The 25594-nt window shown below is 45.8% G+C and overlaps 1 protein-coding gene across 4 annotated transcripts in view; it reads right to left on the bottom strand.

Moving 5' to 3' along the window:
* Positions 1-25594, bottom strand: part of RBBP5 (RB binding protein 5, histone lysine methyltransferase complex subunit) — a 256733-nt gene that overhangs the window by 114297 nt on the left and 116842 nt on the right. For all 4 annotated transcript variants that reach the window (XM_078644629.1, XM_078644631.1, XM_078644628.1 and 1 more), the window contains exons 8-9: positions 7722-7875; positions 7571-7642 (exon numbers count right to left, since the gene is read on the bottom strand). In XM_078644629.1, coding sequence (XP_078500755.1) covers positions 7571-7642; positions 7722-7875 — 226 coding nt within the window. The remainder of the gene's footprint in view (positions 1-7570; positions 7643-7721; positions 7876-25594) is intronic.

Here is a 25594-nt window from a genome sequence, read left to right as displayed (position 1 = left end):
GTTAAGGTGGAAAGCAGAAACGACTTTTGGTAAGAATTTAGGGTTTATCCTAAGAACCACTTTGTTGTGATGTATTTTCAAAAATGGTTCTTGTATGATTAATGCCTGGAGTTCACTAACTCTTCTGAGAGATGTGATCGCCACAAGGAAAGCTACTTTCCATGTGAGAAAATTGTAACTCACATTTATGTAAAGGTTCAAATGGGGGACCCATGAGCCTGGTAAGGACAATGTTTAGATTCAGGACTAGTGAGGGTGGAACTCTGGGAGGAATAATCATTTTAAGGCATTCCATAAATGCTTTGATGGCAGGTACCTTAAACAATGTCAAGTGTTGTCTATTTTGGTGGTAAGCGGCTATGGCACCAAGATGTAATTGTATAGATGTGTATGCCAGATTTCATCTTTGTAGATGCAAGAGATAACAAATAATGTTTTGAATTGAAGCATTTAGTGGATCAATTGTGTTATTACAGTAGATAACAAATCTTTTCCATTGAGTTGCATAGCATGCTCTAGTGGTAGGACGTCTAGCCTCCTTAATGATATTCATACAGTCTGGCGGGAGAATGAGGTAACCAAACTCTAAGACTTCAGGAGCCAGATCGCTAGGTTCAGTTGAGCTGGATCTGGATGACTTATTTCTCCATGGTTCTGTGTGAGAAGATTAGTAGAAAGGTGCAACTTTTGATGTGGAACTACTGAGAGTTCCAGCAGGGTTGTGAACCATGGTTGCCGGTCCCATGTTGGAGGAACCAGGATCATTGTGAGAGACTGTTGTGTACTACACCAGTAATGGAATGAGTGGGAGAGGCGGAAAAGCGTATGCAAATCTGCCAGACCAGTTCATCCATATCGCATTGCCTTTGGACAATGGGTGTGGATACCTGGAGGTGACACTTGGGCATTTTGCGTTTAAAACTGTGGCGAACAGATCTATGTCTTGATGGCTCCACATCTGCAAAAACAGATGAATAACTTGCGGATGAAGTTCCCATTCGTGGATTTGCTCTCTGACTGAGCAGATCCGCAATCTGATTGTGTACCCCTGGGAGATGTTCTGCTAAAAGGTACATTTTTTGAGGAATGACCCATCACTATATGCTTTGCGCTAGGCATGAAAGATGCAGAGAGTGTTTCCCCGTTTTTTTACATAGTACATTGCTGTAATATTGTCCGTGCGAACGAGGACAGCTTTGCCTATGAGATGTATTTTGGAATTATTTTAATGCAAGATAAATCGCCAGTAATTCCAGGTGATTGATGTGGAGCAGTTTCTGTTGAGGGGTCCACATGCCCTGAATGGTATGGTTTAAGAGAGGAGCTCCCCAGCCGGTGAGCGACGCGTCCACTGTTAGCATTATCTGTGGAACCGAGACTAGGAATGGCCGCCCTTTGGAAAAGTTTTGTGTGTTCCACCACTGCAGAGAGCGATGTGTGCATCTGTCCATCAACACCAGATCTGTAAGCTGACCTTGAGCCTGGTTCCACTGATGTGCTAAACATCCCTGTAATGGACGCATTTGGAGTCTTGCGTAAGGTACGATGAAAATGCAAGAGGCAATCATCCCTATTAGCTGCATGAACACTCGAGCTGGTAGCGAGTGTTGAGGTTGAAATATTGTTATGAGAGCTTGCATGCTGGCTATCCTGACTGGATTGGGGTATGCAAGGGCTTTTGAAGTATCTATTGTGGTGCCATGATACTGTTGTGTGTGGGACAGTTGAAGATGTTGCTTAGTGAGGTTTATTGTGAATCCTAAGTCGTGCAGCAGCTGGATTGTTTTGTGTGTGTGGTGCACACAATCGCTGCGTGACTTGGCTTTTATGAGCCAGTCATCGAGGTAAGGAAACACATGAATGTGTTGCCTACGCAAGTGAGCTGCTACTACTGCGAGACATTTAGTGAAGACTCTGGGTGTTGTAGTCACTCCAAATTGGAGGACTTTGAATTGACCGTCCAGTACAAACCATAGATTTTTCCTGTGAGCAGGGTGAATAGGAATGTGAAAATAGGCGTCCTTGAGATCTAGAGTGGCAAGGAAATTGCCTTGTTGGAGCAGTGGGAGGACCCGTTGGAGAGGGACCATGTGAAAGTGGTCGGATTGTATGTACAGGTTTAATGGTCCGAGGTCTAATATTGGCCTGAGAGTACCGTCCTTTTTTGGGATGAGGAAGTAGAGGGAGTAAACCCCTGTACCTTGATGATGTAGGGGAACCTGTTCTATTGTGTGCTTTTGAAAGAGAGAGAAAATCTCTTGTTTTAAAAGAGTTAGATGTTCTGTGGAAATCGGACGTCGTTGGGGAGGTATGTGTGGGGGAGTAGAGGTGAGTTCCAGGCAATAACCATACTGGATAATTTGTCTCACCCACCTATCTGTGGTGATGGAATTCCAGACAGGTAGGAACTGTGATAGTCTTCCGCCGACCGGAGTGGAATGGTCTGGGGGGAGTGGAGGAAGTCACTGTTTTGTGGTAGGGGAGGTGCAGGTGTTATTCCCGTGGCCTCTTCCTTTGTTGTTATTTCCTCTGTAACCCCCTCTAAAATATCCTCTGTTAGAGGAAGTTTGAGTGGGGCTTTCGTAGGAAGAAGTGTTGTCTGTCCCAATGGTTTTGAAGGCGCCCCTATAAAAGGAGCGGCAAAAGGAACCTCTAGTTGTTGGTGACTGTAAGGCCCCGATGGACTTAGCTGTGTCAGTGTCTTTTTTCATCTTTTCTAAAGATGTGTCTACAGTAGGTCCAAACAAGTGTTCTTGATCAAAAGGCTAATTTAGAATTTGAGACCGCACCTCCTGCTTAAAACCAGATATGCCTAGTCATGCGTGCCTGCGCAGTAAAATGCTTGTATTAACAGCACGGGATGTTGTGTCCGCTGCATCAAGAGCACATTTGATAGAGGTGTTTGTAATTAGCTTTCCCTCTTGTATGAGGTTGTTCGCCTTAGCCCTATATTGTTCTGGAATGTTGCATGAGTGTCTCAAGCTCATCATAATGCGCTCTATCACACCTGGCCAGCAAAGATTGGGTGTTGGCAATGCGCCAGTAATTTGCCGCCTATGGCACAACCCGTTTACCAGATGCTTCCAATAATTTAGATTCGTTAAAAGGGGCATCACCTGTTTGGGAATTTGCCTGTTTATAGGCATTTGACACTACTCCAGAATCTAGGGGGAGCTGCCCTTTGATATAAGCTGGATCATTTGGAGCTGGTTTATATTTTTTATCAACCATGGGGTTGAGAACTCTTGCCCTGACCACATCAGGGGCATGTTTAATCATACCTTTTAACATATGTAAAGTGTTTGCTTACTTTTGTGATTGTTTAAAAGTCTCTAATAAAACAATCTTCCTCTAAAGGGTCGGTGTGTAATTCTACTCCATGATACTTGGCTGCTCTATTTATGAGTTGGCCAAAACCTATGTTGTCGTCTGGAAGGTATGGTTTAGATGGATAGGAGTCTGGCTCAGGTATAATGTAAGATATTATCATCATCATCATCCCCTTGTGGGACTCCATCCCTAAAGTCATCATTTTGTGGTGTAGGTGAAGCAGGAAGCAGTGGAGAGTGATCTGGAGAAAGTGGTATAGTTGGAAGATTTGGAGGGGGGGGGGGGAGGAGGGTATGAAAGGTGAAGTTGCTATGTCTTTCTTCGTTAAGGGTATCTCGGGTGCCTCTAAGGTGTCCAATTTCCTCTTTTTAGGTGGCATTGTGATGACATGAGCAGTAACAGGGTCAATGTGTAGAGTTTTTGTTTCGGATCCGAGGAATCTGGTTCAAACAGTTCTTTTGAGCTATTGTCTTTTTTTGGCACCAACAACTTTGGTTCAGAGTGGTGCTTTGGTTTAGGCTCTGTAGCTTTAGGAGAGGTCTTGGTCTCCTTATGCTTTGGTGGAGTTTGAGTCCGAAATCTTTTTCGACTCCAAAGATTTATGGACTTTTTTTTGGTTCAGAGGGCTTGTACTCAGTGTATTTTGGTGCCGGAGCGCTCGGCGTCAAATCCGTCTACGGTGTAGCTAGAACAGGGGGTTTCATTTTTGGTTTCGATGCCAGAGATGGTTTCTCAGTACCGCTATGTGGCTGGCTCGATCCCGAACCGCCGGAAGGCGTGTCTCTGGACTTCGGAGCTGGGCCCGAGGGGGGGTGGGAGAGGGAGGAGGGGTATCTGAAGTATCGCGGTGTCGACCTGAGCCCAAAAGCAAAGGTGAGCCCGGAGACTTTAATTTTGTTTTAGATGGGCTAGGGGTCTGGATCTGGGTACTCATGATCCGTTGACCTGGAGTGACCGTCTGATCCTCGGCATCTGATTCTCCGGCCTCGGACCCGCGGATGTCTTCATCCTCGGATTCTTGTTCTTCCGGAACATCCGGCCTGCATCGAAGAAGTCGTCCGGCGCCTAGGTAGTTGATCGAGACATTACGCGACGTCAAGCCCGGCGATCACCTATGGTTTTCTTTGATGTGAAGGAAGCACAGGCCTGGTTATCTTTGTCCTTGTGGTCTGGAGAGAGGCAAAGGTTACAGACCTCGTGGAGATCAGTGTGTGGGAATTTGGCACCACACAGGGGACATTTTTTAAATGGAGTTCTTTCCATTGACTACAGGGCCTGATAGCACAGAAAGGCCCAATGGCCCCCGTCGACGTCCGGAATCGAAGTTCTTGATGAATTTTTTTGAATGCGCGTCAAAGGGGAACGTGATCGAAACAATACAGTCGAGGAATTGCTTGTCGAAGGGGATCGAGTACGGCACCGACCCAGAACGCAGCAATTTACATCCAAACCCGATGGCCGAAAAAAACAATCTGAGGATGGAGTCGATGCCCATGCACACTATCATCGTAAGGAGTCGCCGCCTATCTCATGACTACAAAGAACTTCTTTTAATACAACAACAAAGTGTAAACATCTGAGCCCAACACCAGATGGCGGTCTATGCACAAGTATATATTCTGCAGCTCATATGCCTCAAACACATGTTTAACCTCTTCACAGGCTTTCAATTAATCAATCAATCAATCATACCACTTGTAAAGCGCACTACAGACACTTGAGGGTCTCAAGGCGCTGGGGGTGTGGGAGGTCCTGCTAGTGATCGAAGAGCCCGGTCTTGAGGAGTCTCCTGAAGGCCAGTAGGTCCTGGGTCTGTCATAGGTTGGTGGGGAGGGTGTTCCAGGTTTTGGCGGCGAGGAGGGAGAAGGATCTGACGCCGGTGGTCGTTCCTCGGATGCGGGGGACTGTGGCGAGGCTGGCGGAGCGGAGCTGGCAGGTGGGAGTGTAGAGGTATGCTGGGCCGGTCTTGTGGAGAGCTTTGTGTGCATGGATGAGGAGCTTGAAGGTTATGCTCTTGTTGACGGGGAGCCAGTGCAGTTCTCTCAGGTGTGGTGTGATGTGGCTGCGGCGGGGGATGTCGAGGATCGGACTTGCTGACGCGTTCTGGATGCGTTGCAATCGCCTCAGGAGCTTGGCCGACGTTCCTGCGTATAGGGCGTTTCCGTAGTCCAGCCTGCTGGTGATGAGGGCCTGGGTGACTGTTCTTCTTGTCTCGGTAGGGATCCACTTGGAGATCCTGCGGAGCATTCGGAGGGTGTTGAAGCAGGATGAGGAGACGGCGTTGACCTGCTTGGTCACGGAGAGGGTGGAGTCGAGGATGACCCCTAGGTTGCGTGCGTGGTCGGTGGGTGTCGGGGCTGTTCCTAGGGTTGCAGGCCACCAGGAGTCATCCCAGGCTGAGGGTGTGGAGCAGAGGATGAGGACCTCCGTCTTGTCAGAGTTCAACTTCAGTCGGCTGTTCCTCATCCATTCGGCGACGGCCTTCATTCCCTCGTGGAGGTTGGTCTTGGCGGTGTGAGGGTCTTTGGTGAGGGATATGATCAGCTGGGTGTCGTCGGCGTAGGAGATGATGTTGAGGTCGTGCTGTCAGGCGACGTGGGCGAGGGGTGCCATGTAGATGTTGAACAGCGTCGGGCTGAGGGAAGAGCCCTGGGTTACGCCGCAGATGATTTCGATGTCCGTGGAGCGGAGGGGGGCGGACGCTCTGAGTTCTGCCGGAGAGGAAGGATGTTGTCCAGTCCAGGGCCTTCTCTTGGATCCCGGAGTTGTGTAGGCGTGTGCGTAGTGTGTGGTGGCAGACGGTGACAAAGGCGGCTGACAGGTCCAGGAGGCTGAGGGCTGCTGTTTCTCCGTTGTCAAGCAGGGTCCTGATGTTATCCGTGGCGGCGATGAGGGCGGTCTCGGTGCTGTGGTTGCTGCGGAACCCGAAATGGGACTGGTCCAGGATGTGGTTCTCCTCGAGGAAGCGGGTCAGTTGTTTGTTGACGATTTTCTCTGTGACTTTCGCCGGGAACGGGAGCAGGGAGATGGGTCGGGAGGTCTTGAGGTCCTAGGGGTCCGCCTTGGCTTTCATGAGTAAGGCGTTGATCTCTGCATGCTTCCAGCTTTCTGGGAAGGTTGCTGTCTAGAACGAGGTGCGGATTACTTTCCGAAGATGAGGTGCGATGGCTGTGCTGGCTTTGTTGAATATGTGGTGGGGGCATGGATCCAGTGGTGATCCGGAATGGATGGTGTTCATGGTCTCGCTGGTATCCTCGTCATTGACGCTGGTCCAGGAGAGCAGGCTGTTGGTGCAGGTGGTGGTCGTGGGAGCGGTGGTTGTTGGGGCGATCGTGTCGTTGAAGCCGTCGTGGATCTTGCGGTGGAAGAAGGTGGCCAGTGAATCGCACAGGTCTTGGAAAGGCGGGATATCTTTGGTGTTGGAGCTGGGGTTGGACAGTTCCTTCACGATGTTGAAGAGCTTTCCTCCAGTTTGTGTCAGTTAAAGGCTCTGGGCTCTCCAATGACCATTTTTCTCATACACGTTCAGTACCTTTGCCTCTGTTGTTCTAAGTCTGTAAATAAATCAGTAATAAATTGTCTCCATCCCGCCACAGTAAGAATACTAGTCATTACTTCCATTACTGGAACATGATCCAGGCCAAGGGAATCTTGTGCTTGTTCATATGTGAGGAGCTGTTTCTTTAGGTAGAAGTCTCCTACTGTTGGACAGCCCCCTTTCATTTAATCATTGGCAAACTATTATTGATATGTTTATATGGTGTCATATCCACAGTGGGATGACAGGCTCTAACAGTGTTCACTTTGATCATGCTCACCCAGACCTAGCCCGCCTGACTGACCAGATGTGGAAGATTAGGTGGTGTGTTCTTCTCCATCATCAATGCTTCAGCCAGGATATACCATTCCAGCCTTTTTATCTCATTGGGGCAATCACTGAATTGGCCACCTATAAATGAACATTAATGTTACCCCCACCCAAAGGAGAAGTACAGCTAGAATTGATATTTTGTATATTATGTACTTTGGAGCACGTCAGACTAGAGTAAACTTTAACTCAACATTGGAACAAATTAAGTTCCAGGAAAAATACCTAAACCACTAAATGCAATAACAAATGGGCAGAGAACTAAGCTGCTCTAATCCTGAACAGCTTACAAAAATTGCTTTTCATACCATGTTTTGATATCAGAAAATAAATGAGATAAGATTCGGTAATACAGTAGGGATCATTACTTACCACTTGATTTTGAGCCCAGATAGACACCACACCACTGGAAATTGAAGCAATAATTGGCCGAACAGGATGCCACTGGGGTAATGGAGAAAAGCAGAATAAGAGAATAGTATGTTTGTCTGATCACACTGGAGACCAATATTAGTTTACTCACTGCTACATCTAGAAGCAGCTCCCCACGCGTGCCATGCAAGATCTTCACCAGGTTCCCAATGCTCTTCTCCCAGATGTAGAGGGCATGCTGCCGTGCTGACCCTGCAACAATGTACTCCCCATCCCCAGAGAAGCAGCATTTCTTCCAGGGCGTCCTGGCAAGAGAAGTGATTAAGTAAACTGCAGTGATTGCTATAAAATAATCACAATAATATGACTATTGAACCACAGTTCTGGCTGATTTTAAGTTAAGATTGAGGCATCCGGTTGCAACTGAACAGTTTTCTGCGAATGCACTTTAAGCAAATAGAGTGCTCACTCAGCAGCTGCTCGCAGTCATGCCTTTCTGTTTACTTTGCACCACAGATAGAGCGCAGAGGTAATAAATAACAGAATAATGCTAATCTGTTATTGCGATGAGATGTGCAAGAGGAGAATTGCAGTTTCCATAAAAACAGTTATGAGAGCGATGCAAACATATGAGGAAAAATTGGTTTTCAGATTACTACACAGAATGAATAATAAATGTGTAAGATATTGGAAAATCTATGTAGAGTAGCAGCAGTTTCTTTTTGTTTCTTAGACCTCTAAGGAGTGGCACTTTATTGAAACAAAGTAAATCTCAAATTAAACAAAAGAATGACAGTCCACGAACTGTTAAAATAATGTCAACTATGTCTATCGAAGTCACAAGCTAGTTGGGGACTTTATACTGAATAGTAAGTAAACTTAAATAGTTAATACAGAGAACAGAACATCAGAACATAAATTGATGGTTACAAATTTGAATATAGTTGGATGGCATTTTGTGGGCTCGATAAATTAACCAGATGATGGAAGTAATAATCACTTACTGAGCTAGTCTACCATTACAGATGGGAAAATACAAGTTGCTATAAACGCATACAAATTCAATGATACATACACCCAGAAATAAAAATGTTAATATAAGCTATTTTCGTCTCTGAAAGGAATTTTTGACCCGCTGTATATAAATCCCTTTTTACACCCAGAAAGAGTTAAACACACCTTATTAGGAAATCAACTCGTACTGTGTAGCTCAAACATATCATGGGACAACTCAACAGATAAACCACTTGTCCGTCAGCTCACTTGTTGCCCAACTTGGGAGAGCTGGACAAGCAATAGCCCTCATAAATCTTCTCCCTGAATTCACTACATTTAATCAAACATCTAGACTAGTAGAAGTTCTGATGCTGAAAACACATCCAGTGCATCTGTGCCTGTGTGATGGAGTTCTTTCCCCAATAGGCAGGGGGAGCCAGCTAACTGCTAATGCAGTGGTTCCCAAACTTTTTCGACCTGTGGCTCCCTCGACCTAATTGGCAGTTGGCCGTGGCTCCCCATCATGTCACTTTTTATTTTACCGGTGGGGGGGGATGTAAGCCCGTTTTTAGGTCTCACTTGCAGGCAGTGCGCTATGGTGATGATTGCTTGTGTAAAAAAAAAAAAACCCTCTTAAATGGAGCGTTTAACCCACCCATCACTTAATATTTGTTGGCATCCTTATCACTCTTTTTGCTGCCTTCTAATTCGGCAGAATATTTGAGCCGTCACTCCATTTTGTTTGCGAGCGTATGACCAAAGTACAAGTTAATTAATGTTAATTAGTGTCCATCGGCTGCTCGTGCTGTGATTAATGTACCATTTCTTCTTTTTTTGGCATTTTATTTTATAGCGCAAACTCGACTTGCAGGTATCAGCACTTTACAGGAGCACCAGTTACATTCCACAAATTCATATTTTTTCTTTTTTTTAGTGCTTCAAATTAGCACTAATTACATCGAACAACTTCACATTTTTTATTTTTGGAAAGAAAAGGTGATTGAGTGATTGGCCCAGATCCAGAGGATGTTGTGCTGATGCTGAGACTCAAACCAGGTACCCCAGTTCGGAGGATGGCAGCTCTGCCTTAGCGCCACATCCTACTTCCCCCTCCCATTCAGTATCCTGCCCCTCATTGCTTTTAGCAATGGAGCACAGAAGCTGTGCTGCTGCACAGCATGGCTCAAAAATAATTGACAAAGCCAATAGATCTCGCATTGTTAGACCTAAAGCCTTTGCCAATGCTTGTTGCTCTCAGCAAAGTGGAACATTTCACAGGTTCATCCCGTCAGATTCTGATACGTAAAAAAGCGGATTATACATCCAAGACTGGATATTTGTATTGTTAAACTATGGGAGGTTTGAGTTGTTCTGTGCCCATAGTTCCCATTCACTTCAACCTTCATCCACATCTGAGACTCCACGCTCGCACGTTCTTTTTCATCCCTACTTTCTCCCTTTGCTATGGCTTTCCCATATTTCTCTTTCTTCTCCCTTTTGTGTTTTTCTCTCTGTCTCGTGCCCCGGATAAAAGTTTGTTAACAGGCGCCAGTCCCCAAAAACATGTGTGCCCGTGGGCCCACCTTCAAGCACCGGCCAAAATTAACCCCTGCAATTGCCGGAAATTTAATAATCTGTTCTAAAATAGACATGGCGGCTGTGATTCTGTCATTCACTCCGAAGTACAGTACCGCCCTTTAACAGAAACTACAGAGAGAACACAATTTATCTGTCTACATTTATTGATACATATGAAAAGAAACACAGAAACGAGGCATTCGGATCTTTTGTGCTGCCCATCACGATGCCAATAGCTGTGCAGACCAACGAGGAGACGAGAAGAATTAATGACAAGCATTTGCAATGCAATAGGTCTCGCAGTTGTGAGAGTTTGAGCTATTGGCAGTGTAAATAGCAATGCCTTTTATTTACATGTTGGTTTTTAAAACATAAATAAAAAGCCTTGTCATTTACAATGCCAATAGCTTAAACTTTAAGCTATTGGCATTGTAAATGACAATGCTTTTTATTTATGTTTTAAAAACTAACATGTAAATAAAAGGCATTGCTATTTACACTGCCAATAGCTCAAACTCTCACAACTGCGAGACCTATTGCATTGCAAATGCTTGTTTAACTGACCTCTATACTTTTAGGTACTGGCTTTTAGAGTTTGGAAGTCATCTGATTCCTTTCTCTCCATGACGCTGTTGTAGAAAACATTGTACATTGCCATCCACACACTACAGATACACACGAAGCTATAAAGTTAGGCTTGTGCAGTGAAACTACAGACAATTGCAGGCCTGCAACTATTGCTTGTGCCTTGGTTCTGGAATGATTATCCTTTGACAAAAGCAACAATGAGTGGTTTAAGGTTGATCATAATGAGTAGTTTAAAGTTGGTCAGAGGGTGTAACTTTTAGGCTCCACATTTTCTGCCAGTTTTTTCTTACTTGTTAAACCACTGAAACTTCATGGCTATGATCCTGGAAGGTATCTCCTGTCAATCAGCCTTGTTGCCACCCCTATGTTTTTGGAAATGTCTTTGAAATGAAGTAGAGAAGGTGGAAGGATGTGACCTTGGTTCGACCCTCGTATGTGGCTCCCCACCGCACAGCACATCACGCTACGGTCAGTGGGTTCGCTAACCCATTGCCTTGGATTGTTGACTAATCCAATAAATAACGATATTGTCAGCACTACATTATGTCTAACCACTCCCTGATAATTTGCTGTTTGTGAATGGTACGAAGTCTCAGTCATCAGTACACGTCATGATAAGCATACCACTAATGAAGCATCATTCAGTCTTCACGCTAACACAAGTTCCTTCAGCTCATGCTCCCCCACCCCTTCAGGGGCCACACACCTTCAGCGGCCCCCTTTCAGGTCAAGGTCAATGAACTTCAGTGAGATATGGGAGGCTCGGGGGCCCTTATTACATTCTTCAGACGGGGTGGGAGCATCTTTTTGCGTTATGCCACTGTATGTTTGAAAAGTCACCCAGCACCACCCCAAAATAAGAAAGCCATGGAAGTTCTCCTCAAATAAATTCTGACACGTACCTGAAGCCTTTAAAACATTTACCTTTCTCTGGGTATTGATTTACATTCAAAACCTCCCGCTCCACCGTTATTAGACATGCAGTTTACTCTGCTTACTTGCATTTACAGTGCTGCTGGTGCAAAAAATATATATATTTATGTCTAGAATCGACATAATTATTCTGTAACGTAGTCTTCCGAAGGAGCGCGTCCAATACGGTTCTTTTGTGTGGCAGCTGTAAAAACTGGTGCGCAATTTTTTTCTTAACATGTCAGTGGGAGAAAAAAAACAACGCACTGTGCATCCCGTAACTGCTGCATATTGTCACAGCTGCATATTGTCACTGCTACATACCGTCACTGCTACACTGCCTGGGAAGGACGATGGCCCCCCTAAATTTTGTAGAACGCTTCAAGTCTCCCACGGTTCTTGGTTCCTGAACGGTCCATTCACTACGTCTCTGTCTAAAGTAGATTTCTTCTCAAAATACTAGAAGTATTTAGACCCCTCCGACTTGGACTTTGAAAAGGAGTGACGTTTGCTGTGTTGCGTTTCACTATAACGGGGCATGTTCCTGTTGAGCCTAGAAGCATGCTGGAGGAGCTTTTAAAAGCTAAAGCGTCATAGTGCTTACGTTGATTGGGGGACTGTATTAACGTAACGGGCTTCTTAGATACTATCAAAACGGTGCTGTCTTTCAGTTTTTGGACTCTCCCGCCCCCTCGCTTCTATTTATTGTACAGTCTGCAATGTTCTTGTATTCCACTGCGTGCTAACTACGCCCCGGCGTCTTCAAGGCACTTTACCCAAAGCAGCTGTCTCCCAAGCAGGTTGGCATGATGCATGTGGGTCTGTGTGTGGCATGTACGATGCTGAAGTTTCTGATTGCATTGTGTTTTCTTTTGCCGAAGTTTAACATTGAAAATGAAACTAAACTTTGCAGCCGTGACCTCCAGCTCTCTACGGGCAGTGCACGTCCTGGAATGCCAATAACAACCGTCCGACGGACCCACCCTCTAGAATGCAGAACAGCAAACTGCAGCACTCCCGAGCGTTAGGTGGCCCAGGCCTGAGGCGCCACACAAATAAAGCATCGACATCGGCCTGCTCTCCCACCGAGTGGGAATTGTTTCCCAAACATCTCCTGCCACTTCTCTTACACCCATCTCGTCCTCACCTTGCTTCCTTGTACTGGTGCGTCTGAGGTACTCACACTGCGCTGTTTTACATCCGGATATAGCTGCGCCAGTTCTGAAGTTTCCAAAAATAACTGTCAACAAGCTGAGTGAGGAACGCCGGGCGCGAAACAGCGCGGTGAGAGTGCACGAGATGCAGTGCCGTGAGCGTGCACATCGGCGCACGCTGAAGATTGCCGGAGAAGACACGCCGACCTCCGAGTCTGCCTGCTGTGAGGACACGCAAAGAGCCCGGTGAGTGTGGGGGGGTGTGAGAGGGAGGGGATGTGTGTGTGTGTGTGTGTGTGCGTGTGTGTGCGTGTGTGGGGGGGGGGTGCCTGTGTGCGTGTGTGCCTGTGTGTGCCTGTAGGTGTGCGTCCACGGTCTCTAGCGAGACCTAATTAACGCGCACAAGATGTTCACCGTGAAGCGCGTTCACAGACCTGGGTCGGCTCGTGCCCAGATCTGTATCGGCTTGCTCACAGCTCTGACTCCCTTGGCAGGGAGGAAGGCGGCAATAAGTCTCGTTGGCGGCAGCGCTTCGCGCTGCAACGCCAGCGAGACCTAAAAAAGGGACACTTTTTTTTCCAATGAAGCTTTAAACAGTTTCAGGTGTGCTTGTACCAAAATACTAATGTCATATCTATATTTTAACTATAAGTGATGCATTATACATGGCCTCTTGTAGCATCAGTAAAACCCATCAGCCATCCAATTTCAAGTGTACCTTTTCCGGTAAAAGAAAATAGGAAAAATACCACTTCCAAGATCATTGTCTCAGAAAACGCTAAATACGGATAAATGCAGATAAAATTAGGAAAAATATAATTCAGACGAAAACAAATACAGACTAGAGTGGAGCTCTAATTAGAGAGCAGTACTACAGTTATTGGTGGAATCCGTTAGAAGGCGTCAAAAGACGCATCATTTTTTAATGGATTCATTCTCACATGATTAGCTGCTTCCTCGGCACAAGCCGTTTCCCAAATCGTGCGCGGCGCCCCTGGCAACTCCTAACGGCGCACCAGGGAGCCGCGGCGCACAGTTTGGGAACCACTGCGCTAATGTATTGACTGAGAAGGACAAAGTGGAACTGGAGAGGTGAGGAACTGTGCTCCAGAGAGACCGACAATGCCAGACATTTTTTAGGTCTAGCCTAGGCAGCGCTTGCGCGGTCTCTTCGAGACATGCTGTATTAAGGTATTTTTGGGAGCTGCTTCCACTCTCCGCCCCCATTTTGTATTGGCTTTTGTGAATGTCCTTTGTAAATGTGGGGGTTTGATTTGTCAATAGGCTTACTAGTTCCTCCTTAGTTACCTCCCTGTCTCCTGTTACCTCCAATGAGGACTGGCTCTTTTACATGTGTCCTGACCCGGGAACTTTCATTAGCAGTCCTGAGAACTATTTACTTAATGTACACACCTAAGGAGGAAGGCAGCTGCTTGCACTGCACTTTAGCCACTCCCATGTTATGCCCGAGATCTCTGTTTATTTATTTTATAAGTGATACAGCCCACGCCGAGGCTCGAACCCTGTTCTAGAGCTCCAAAGTCAGCAGCGTTATATGTTCAGCCACCTCCTTACTTCGATTCTCAGCACCGTTTGTTTCAGATACTACATTTGCCTGTCTCAACCTGTCTGGCCCCTCCATGTTTGTTGTGTTTTTTTTTATTTCTCTCTCTTCACCCCTCTGAGATCGCTGCTTATTTATGAGTAAGTGACACAGCCCACAATGTTGAGACACATCCTCGCTTCAAGACAAGCCCCTTAAAGGGGTTTCGCTCTGTTTCCCTCACCAAATCACACTCCCACCATGGCCCAGCCTTAACCCCTTCCTCCCTCTCGCTTTCCCTGAGCTCCCCCGTAAGCATATGGGAAGTGTATTCCCTTCATTACACAGAAGTGTACAAGCGTTTTCACTTTATATGTAAACAGCCTCAGAGCCCGACTCTCTCTTCGAGAGCCCCTCCCTCCCAGCCCTCACAACATCCACACACAGTGCATTAGAAACGGTAATTTGTTGTTTTCTGCCCATCCCGTTTCGTGAATGATTGCTTTTGTTCAGTTTTACCTGGAACCCACCCTGTGAACGAAACGACTTTAAGGGACTTTAATGTATTTTGTAATCACAAAATGCAAGCCAGCAATCTTGACCCACAAGTTCTGTGAGTCAGGGCTTGCTTCCTGCCCTATGTGCCTTGTTTTTTACTCCCTTCGTACAAATATGTTTACAGCTGCACAAGGCCCGGCTTGTCCCAGAGGCTGCGAAAACAGCTGGTTAGTGCTTTGATATGGGCTGTCCGGCAGCACAAAGATAATGCGTTACTTCCTGGAAACTTAGAACACGTGAGGGTGGATAACATGTCACAGCGCCTCAGAGGGCCCTGACATTGCCTTGAGGCAGGAGTTCAGAACGTCTCAGCATGTGAAATTCTGATAGCAGGTGGGAGGCATGGATTACACAGGCCTCACTCGTGGCGCGTGCCATTTGTCTATAAAGCTGGGTTGTGGGGGAGGAGGGGCTACCCATCTGTTTTTTCATAATGCTCCATGCTATTTCTCATGGCTTTTCACCACAACGTGCTATCTACTAATTATCGCCTTCCACAATCGGGTACCTATGTTGAACTTAGATCCTGGGGTGACTTGTTTAAGACAGTAAATTGGCCCACTGTCTAATATTTAGGCTTTTAAAAGGATTAACTTTAATATTACACCAGTGATGGGGCGGAGAGTTGTTTTTACAAGGCAGGGATGCTTTGCAAAGTCTTAAAAATGCATGAATTCAGAAGTTTGTGGGTGTTCGCCAGCTGTCATACAAGGCACATCAACACCATGGACGGGGTAATTTTATTACTGCTGTTATTGGCAGGAGTAAATCCATATGCAAGGAGGATGGCGGGAGAGTAATGAAGGGGGTTTTGACCTTGGGAACGATATTCTTTTCAAAGAGGAAACTGAAAAATGTTAGTAGTTTCACTTTTTCTTGTCATTTACTCATGCATAACTGACCAGCATGTTTACATCTTTGTGAAAGCAAGTAGTCATTGAAAACTGTCACTGTAGTGGCTTTCCCGCACATCTGGATTTTTTAGGCCCCCCTAAAGCGTACATTTAACTCAAAGTAGTAATACAACCAAAAATGTTAGATTTTTTTGTTACTCCAGCTCTGTGTTTAGACAGCCTGTTTATATAGGACAATAAATCTACCTTAACTACCTCCGAACAGTTGTCCACAAAGCCTACCATATATTGTATCCCATTTTTAGGTCTTGCACCTGGCGACGCAGCACGAAAGCGCGGTTGCCAGCGAGATCTATTGTTGTTGACTTGCCTCGGAAGGGAGACAGGAGATGGGCACGTGCAGGGCGAATGGAGGTCGTGAACGCGCTCGTGAACATGCACTTACAGCCACGCGGTGTGCACATCTCCTGTCCCCCTCCCGTCCTCACAACTCGCAAGCCTCATGCAATTTCATGTTTTTTTAAATGCGGGGTGAGATAGTGGTACACAGGGAATAGAAACAGTGTTCTAACACACAGTAATGACTCTGCACTGCCTCGCCCCTTCTCTGTTTATCACACAGCAGTGACGTCACACCCTGCGTGTAAAAGGTAAGCTCGCACTGAGCTGGAAAGTTGGATACTGCACACGGTTCTGTTTAGCAGTGTCGCGTCTCTCAAACTCATAGCCTGGTGAAGCGCTTTGCTTCAGTGCACTGAGTCGGAGCAGCGCGGCGCTCGCAGGCCCGGCAGTGCAGTCAATCACCCGCCTTGGTCGGCTCCCGGTAGCTCTTCTCGGGCAGGCTGGCTCCTCAGCCGTGCAGCATGGCGTGCACGAGCATGTTTCAAATATCCATGGATGGCCACGTGAACGGACCCGCTGGTGTAAGGTATGTTTGATATTAATGCAAAAGCACCCTATTCTCCTCGGGACCCTCTTGGTGTCAGCAGTAGCGCGCGCATGGTGCGCTTTCCCTCCCTCACTCTCTACTTGGGGAGAGGTGTGGCGCCGCGGCCAGGGCGACTGACGCTGGAATCTGGGGATCAGGGTTCGATCCCCGGCTCCGGCGGCAGGTTAGCCCAGCACCATGTGACTCTGGGCAATAGCTCGCTTAATCTTCCCGACGGCCCCCAGCGCCTAGAGACCCTTACGGGTGATTGTGCGCTTTACAAATGTGGACTTTACTTTTACTTCAGGCCCCTTCTTCTTCCACTGTGTACTGGGCAGGAGATTGTGCGCGGGCACGTCCTCTTGTGTCCCTTCTGTCTTGTTATTGTAGTGCGGACAGAATAAATCTTTCATCTGTGTAGAGGCAGTGGCACAGGAAAGTCCCCTAAAATTAAAAGCACCAAATGCTAAGTATTGTAGGCGCTAAGTAGCGGCTACAGCCCCCTGACAGTTTGTTGAGCGAGGCAGATTGATGCTCAACAGGTTAACTCGGGAGGCCTTATTGGCACCCCAAGGCACTACACTGGTCGGGAGAACAGTGGAGTAGAGGCCCTGTGCTATCCTAATATAGAGCGCGCCTCATGTGTGGCTCGGCCCATTGTCTATAAATGCACGCTGGGCAGTGCCTGGGCACAGGGGACCTCCAGGCCGTGCGCCGCGGTAAGTCTCGCCTTCAGCTAGGAATGTTCGCCCTTGCTCTACAAAGGCTCTCTACTGAGGCAATGTATAAGAGACGTTCCGTCATGTACTATAAGTAGATGCAATAATAAACCGGGACTTCTTCCTTACATTTGGTGTGTGTGAAAGTATAACTTTAAATGCACACTTTCGGAATTTGTGTATTTATAAAGTATTCCTTAGACTAATATCTAAAATTTGAACTGTTTTATGGCTTCATTACAGTTAGAATGCCTGAGGTCAAATCGTTTTAATTTCTTCACTGGACTGAGAATATTTGAGGTCAAGCATTGTTTTTATTCATCACGTCTGTTAATGTGTGAACTTGTACTGTTTTAACCATAAAATGCAGCTGATATGCAGCTGATATGCATGAAGTTATATTTTTTAGCATTTTTTACTAGTTAGGAATGTTTTATTACTATAATTACTGACAATAATACGTTTTGTATACTGTTTGAGGTGCGTGATTCCGCATTGGCAGCTTTAGAAAATGGAATTATTCACACAACTTCAAAATCCAATTGCCAATTGTGGCATCAAGAGTTGCTGTCAGGTCTGCTTTTGGGGAAGGGACTGGGGAGAAAGGGTGTTTTTGTGCCTGCCAAGCAACGATTATGGGTTATCTGCCTCAAGTGTTGACAGCCCTTTAAATACTGTACACAGCTCAGCTTGATGTCTTTTGTGTAACAGGTGTCGCAGATCACTACAAGAGGCAGCAACTGAGCCAGGCACCGATAAGAGACAGCCCGCTCCTTAGGACGTCTCCAAACTCTGCTCAATAGGATATTTTGTAATCAGGGCACAAGTCCTAAAAAAGGTAGTGGGGCGACGCTGACGTCATGACAGGAAGTGAAGTCACAAAAAGGTGGCTTGCACCATCAGACTCATTGGCTCCCCTCGCTCACCCCTTAGATGTGATTGCATCAGAGATGCCAGCAGGTGAGCAGCGTTCTAAATGAGCTCCGATCTCGCCCCAGAGAGGCCAAAGAGTGAATGTGTGGCTCCATTTGCTCCAGTGACCGTCCACCCACGTGGTACCCCGACTCGAGCCCTGTTTGTAATGATACCTCTATAAAATACTAGTAAACTCTATGTGTGTTGATGGATTGATGGACAGGCAGCCAGAAAGAAGAACGACTTGTAATGTCGGTGACTCTCTACAAAGAAACTGACATCACTAAACTAGAAGTATCTAATGCTCAATACCCCACGTATATGCAATCTTTCATTTTCCAAAGCCACTGAGAACAAGCATTTGCAATGCAATAGGCCTTGCAGTTACTTGAGTTTAAGCTATTGGTATTGTACATGACAATGCCCTTTATTTATGTTTTTAAAACAAAAATACAAGGCATTGTTATCTACAATGGTAATAGCTCAAACTCTCACAAATGCGAGACCTATTGCATTGCAAATGCTTGTTATATAGTGTCACTATGTATTTTTATGTACTCCACCTGTATCTTCATGAAATTGCTGCTTAGATAGCTCTGTAAAGCGCTCTGATACCTTCGGGTCTAGTTCGAGTTATACAGAGCTCAATGAATAAATATTGGAGAGGCTCTTAGTCAACCTCCTAGATCTGGCTTGGAACCCCCAGTCCATCTTTCAATGCAGAGGGGTCGGCAGCATTTTGAGGTGGGAGGGGCTAGGGGTCCGCCCGCAGGAGGGGGGGGCACTTTCTGACTGCACCTCTCGGACAGTCTTTGTGTTTATAATAACGGTGTGTCAATGGAGCCTGTCTGCTAAAGTCTTGAGCCCAGGAGAAGCGATCTACCGTGCCACTGATTTTCCAGAAACAAGGGATGTTGTTCTCTCCCAATGACACCTTCTACCAATATCTGTTACCCTGCTGCTTTACCTGGTGAAGAGAGATATCATCACTACAGCCAGGACATTAAATGGGATGAAAAAACTGGGGGCATAGGGGGTCTCTAAAAGGGGAGTAGCAAACATATTAAAACAGTGTGGCTTACACGAATAGAGACGTGGACTAACTCAGAATGTGTGCTGTACAAAAAAATATTTTGTGTTTGTTTTAAAAGTTTTTTCATATGGAATAACTGAAGCCAAAAAAAGGGCATTCACATGTCTTTTGGTTCACTCGTAGCGCTGTTATCAGGGCAGGCAGGAATATTTGTCCGTGCATCTTTAAAAACTCACTTTTAATAAATGTCTTTTAATGTAGTGATATAATGTGATGCACTAAGGTAAGACACTACTTTGTGTGCAAAGAAACACACTTTTAAAACTTTTTAGAGACATCCTATCAAACTCAAACATGATGATTCTTGCACAATTTACATGTAGATTCCGATCCTGACCAAGCAGGCGCGGAGTACACATTGTTCTTGGAGAACACAAATATATGCACTAATATGTCGGGGAAGGCAAAGCTTAACCAGCTGTATTGCTTTAAATCCTGATACTTCCTTAACATCTTGTGTTACTATTTAAATAGCAAGCCTGCGTCAGTGTTCTGAAGGCAAGCCTCCATCTCATTGTTGAGTGTGAATTGGGTCATATGACATGCTCGAAGCTTTCCTGCCCGTCTTTAAGCAAAGGATGTGTGTGGCAGTCGATAAATGAATGAAAAGGGCACATTGACAGTTAATGCCCATAGACGTGTCTCTCCATGCCACCTAAATTAATATATGACATAAGTGAAATTTGCTGAAGCTCGGCTCATGCCTTGCATAACTTATTTTCTTTAACCACAAAATCTGCAGTTTGACATTTACCTATGCACGGCTCTCGTTGGGTTCCGCATCAGCCTGGAAGCTAAACTGCGACTACATTTGTTTATGGACTTGTTTGACCACGGAAGCCGGGCCGGCCTAGCATGGGCGAGCTGGGCCCAGGCTCAGTGCACCAATATTCTGAGGGACAAGGAAGGGAGCTGCCTGATTTAATGTCATGCAAACAGCAGCAGGTCCATTCCAATTGGTCTCAATTGGGTCACATTAAAGACTTTATAATCAGTCCTTATTTATCTCAGCATAATTGTCAGCACCCCATCAACCCCCAGCCCTCGGCCCATCTTCCACACACCTCCTGCTGTCTCACCACAACGACTTCCCCACCCCCACAACAAACACCAAATTAACTTTTGGCCCAGAGCAATGTCCAGGTCAATCCGTTTTGGGGTCGCCCTGCCCGGAACATGTTATCTCAAGCACCAAGATACATGTATACCTCCCGGAACCGATCAGCAATTTTAGGAGGTGGTGAGGAGGAGGAAATGGTGTGGCAAAAATAGAAAATGCATGGTCTTGAAATCATTACTTAAAACAAGGCCAGTCCCTGTTAAGTGCCAGTCATGACACCTTATTCTGATGCGTGTCTATCCAGGGATGATTACGTTTTGCCAACACTACACCAGCAGCAAAGGTCAGCACATCAAGCTGTGCAGCTGCAGGAGGCTCCAAAGTTTTTCTAGGCAGGTTCCTCGAATCGAGCAGAGAAAGGAAATATGTGGAGTCCAGGGTACCTTTAAAAAACTTCCCGGGCCTTCCTTCTTCCAGTTACATTTCATTTGCCCGTTTTGTGATTGAGGTGGAGGCAGAAATGGCAGGTCTTACATGAGATTTACGTAACAAGAGTCACGTTTGCATGGCCTGCCCACCAGTTTGTATTGCGAGGTTGGTGCATCAAAGGGCTTGGGCATACAAACAGAGCCTGATAGGGAACGTTTTGAAGTTTTTAGGTCGAGCCTAGAGGCAGCGTGCATGCGCTGCTGTGCGAGGCATGTGGTAATCTCTATGTGGGGTTAGGCCGCACCATCCACTTTCCAATTGCTACTTCGTGTGCCTTTCAAAATTGCTTTCTTTTGATTAGTGAAACTCTGCGCTTTGCCCCGCCTTCAGGGCAGGTTTGCACTTTCTTGGCGACTGCCCCCTCACATGTGCCCTTCCTGTCGCTTTTATATCCTTTGTTCGGCGCACTCTTTGTTTTTTGGCCTTGAATCGTCCAGTGCTGTGTCTTGCTTCCCTCAGCCCTCTCCTTCCCTCTATGGATATGTAGGATCTGCTGCTATCTTTCAGCGCTACACTTTGTCTGTGTGCCTTCGCTCCCACCCCTTCCCATTCTCTTTGTTCAGCACCTCCCTCGTCCCTCCTCCTCTCCCTTTTCTGGGTCAGTGATCATTTTTGGTTTGCAACAATGGGTAAAGAAATCATAGCAAGCTTTAATCAAATAGGTCAAAACATTCTAGGTGTACAAATGGATGTAACCACTAGCTATGCTCTACACATAGATAAAGAATGCAAATTAGTTATGAAAAATGTATATCTAATTTTATTTATTTTCATCCCTTTTTTAAAATATATTTCTTCTTAGATTCATCCATTAAGTTAATTTCATTTTTCTAAAATACATTTTTTAGAGAGAATATACAATGCCAATAAACAGAGAAAAAATATCATCAAATTCATGAAACACTCCAGCAATTTGATTAAATAAAGTTGAAAATACGGTCGATGTATAGTTGATGGGGGCAATGCGGTGGATGTACACCACGTTGAGAGAGGTGGAATTTTAAGTCCATTTCATGCTAATTTTCAGTTTAGTTTCACGTTAAGTTTTCAGTTTGGTATGAAATGTTTGTCGTTCGTAGTGCTACTTAAAAAGTGCGTAATTTTTTCATTTGCAGAACTGAACCAGTGACCTACAAGTAACACATCACTGCATCAGGCTCTTAGCTCAGTAAATCATGTTAAACTTCAGTGCTAGTTACCACCGCAAAGCACATTTATTACCAATCCAAGCTCAGGCGCTTTGGTGGCAGTGATGGGGAAATGAAATATTATTTTGGGTGGTGTGAAGAGGCCACCTCTTTGGGTCTACAAAAAGAGGTCTGCGCATCATGTGTGCTTTGATATGTGGAGTGCAGAAATCATTCAATTAAGCATATGCCCCAGAAAGTAAAAGCCTTTTACGTGCTTCCACTCGGCACACTAAAAGTTAACAAGCTTATGCAATGCAATAGGTCTTGCATTTACGAGAGTTTAAGTTATTGGCATTGTAAACGACAATGCCTTTTATTTATGTTTTAAAAACCAAAACATAAAAGGCATTGTCATTTACAATGCCAAAAGCTCAAACTCGCGTAAATGCAAGACCTATGGCACTGCAAATGCTTGTTTTAGGTTCCTGTGGAATACAATTCCTGAGACACAAATTTCTGAATCCAAGACCAAGATTATCGATCACCAGACTACACAAAAGTTCAGAAATAACATTAAAGACAATGTAAATATATGTTTTGACTGATAATTTGTCCTGAATGTGAAGTGCGTAAAATAAAAAGAATAAAAAAAGGATAGAACAGTTTTTTATTTATTTTTTAGAAGGTCTGTTTTTTAACTAACTAAACACTATTTGGCTCTGGCTAAACACTTGATTTATTATTAATGTACTTAATCTACTATTCAGTCGAACACTATGTTATTAGGTGCACCCTTAACTCATTAGCGCAAAGACAAAAACACAGCGTGGCGAAATGAACAGAGGAGAGAGGGGCAGGTGCCCATAAGGGTCTAGAAGGCAAATGGAAAATGGCAAGACATGCATTTAGATAACTGAATATCCAATATTTAATTGTCCATCTATGTAGCACACACCACAGTTGTAGGAAGCTGGCTCTTTATATGATCTATCAAAATGAGACGTATTGTGTAAAGGGACTAGGGGTTCCCTCATTGAAAAAAGAGGCTGCAGGCTTCGACATGGGGGCCAGTCTGGCTCAACCAACAAGCCTCCGATGCTCAGGGATGTAGGGTTACCTTTGGTCCTCTTCTCCATGGCCCAGGGGCGAAGGGTGCAGAGGTGTCTTTACGCATCGGGTTTTCTTACTGAGAGAAGTCGCTCTAGTAGGGACCTGCATGCAGAGGCTGCAGGCGATGTCGGGGAATCCACAAGAGGTTTGACCACACTGGACTCGATCTCTGGAGGACAGCGGGGGGGGGGGGGGGCACGCTGACACAGTTGGCCCACTTCTACTCGGGCCTGAAGCGACAGATGCAGTGGTGTCTTCAGGCGTTGGGTTTCTGTGGTTAGGTAGTCCTTCCAGGGGTCTTTGGATGCCTGCAGGTTCCTGGGTGAAGTGCTGGCAGGTCTCCCAAGCATTGGAAACTCAGAAGCTGCAGGACAGTCGACATTTGGTGAAACTGGCCAAGGCAGCAGGCAGGATTGGCACCAAGTCCGTTGCTGGATCTTTTGTTCTTGCAGGATGGGACTTTTCTCGTCCTACTTGGTCTTTCAGGTTGGCAGGAACTTCAGGGGATTCCCTAAATACTGACTTTAGGGGCGTTAGGGAAGTGTAGGGTAGTAGCCAATGGGCAACTGACCATTGGGGTCACTATGCCCCCGATATGACCACTTCCTGTGGTAGGTGGACATAACCTTGTCCCAGAATTATAAGTATGCCATCACAAAGAGTTCTACTTCTGAAAAGTCATGTCCACCTCTGTTTAGCCCACCTTACAGGTGGTACTAGCCTGGAGGTGGCACGCCTATAAGACTAGCTAATTTTCCCACCTGTCAAGGTGCCAAAGCAGCTATGTAAAAAGGTAGTCAGCCTCCTCTCCTGTGAGGGGAGCCAGATTCGCATTTCAAAGGCAGCAGCTTTTTTAAGCTTGCTGACCTTGGATGGCTAATCAGCAGCTCATCCTGTGGAAGGGAGAGCAACACCTTCTTCCTGGACAGGCTTTTGTTCTAGGTCTCCTGAGAGCAAAAGGCTCTCGTCCTAGGGGGTCAGAACAGTGTCTCAGGTGGCAGGCTGGCAAAAACCAGTCAGAGAGCGCACCATAGGCTGGCAGGTTTTTCAGGGGGCCACTTCTAAGGTGCCCTCAATGTACATGTATTGGTAATGCCAACACTGGAATCAGTGTGGGTTTATCAATACAATATGTTTAATACCAAACAACCCTATTTTCAGTGAAGCAAACACGTAGCTGGGGAACTCGTTTTTACCAGTGTCCAGCACATGTTCTAAAATGGCTTACCTGTTCACTTACACTGGCAGTAATGGAACTGACCAGCACAGGGTCATATCTGCTCATGCAGGTATGCTCTTACATGTAATACCAAGCACCCTGCCGAAGGGCTGCAAGACCTGCTGTAGGGATGATTTACAAGTACTACATGCAGTGTTAGGGGGCCTGGTACACTGAGATGTGTGTCAGGTCGTGTTTTCATTTTTGTTTGCACCAAAACACGCAGCCTGCGATAGCAACCCAGCATGAATTTGGTGAGGGGTCCCTTAGGGTGGTACAATTTGTGCTGCAGCCCTTGGGAGACCATTTATAAGGGACATAGACAATGCTTAAGGCATTGCCGATTGGGAGAACAATTGTACAGTTTTGGGAAAGTGATCTGGCACTGGGGACCTGGTTAGCAGGATCCCAGTGCACTCCCAGTTTAAATCAAATCATGTACCAGGCAAAAAATGGGGGCGATCATGTAAAAAGGAGTACTTTTCTACATAACGACTTAGGAGACCCTTCTCCATAGACTAACATTGAGCACCCAGTGCTGTTTTGCACCTCTTCACCCCAGTGATGCTGGTGGTGTTCTGCTGGTGCTAACTTGGATCTTGCCTACCGCTCACCTTAACTCCTGGAGAAAGGTCCGGAAGTCACTGTACTATACCTGAATGCCGCATTAACTTTTCCTCTCATAGGATAAAATAGCAGCCTCCAGAAATAGTACTGTTGACTTTTTGAACTAAAAATATTTCCCATTTAAAAACGTACTTACCTGAACGTTTTTCTTCTGATGCCTAAACATACATAAAGATCCTTGGTTTGGATCGCCTTCTTGAGTCGTGAGTTTCATTTACTTCTATTGTGTGTATTTTTCGATTCCTTGCACACCTCTGTGATAAGCTTAACGCTTTTATGGTTTTGTAATGTCAAAAAACCGAATAAAGTACATTATATTAACGCTTTAACCGCGGCGGCAATTCTGCCGCGGTGCGGGCGTTCCAATGAGTGGGCGGGGCTGCGACGGCCATTGGCCGTTCACAGCACTGGGGAGGGAGTGCTCCCGTCGGCCGACGGGAGCATGGAAGGGGTTAAGGCTCTCAACCGCACTATCCCCTAGCATAGCACTTTGGGATTGCCAAAGCAAGCCCCTGACCACTCATAAGGGAACACATGGACTCTTCACACAA

Source organism: Lissotriton helveticus, chromosome 5_1 (genome assembly GCF_964261635.1).
Source record: "Lissotriton helveticus chromosome 5_1, aLisHel1.1, whole genome shotgun sequence".
NCBI lineage: Eukaryota > Metazoa > Chordata > Amphibia > Caudata > Salamandridae > Lissotriton > Lissotriton helveticus.
Note: the sequence above shows the minus strand (reverse complement) of the source record. Positions and strands in the feature narration are given on the sequence as shown.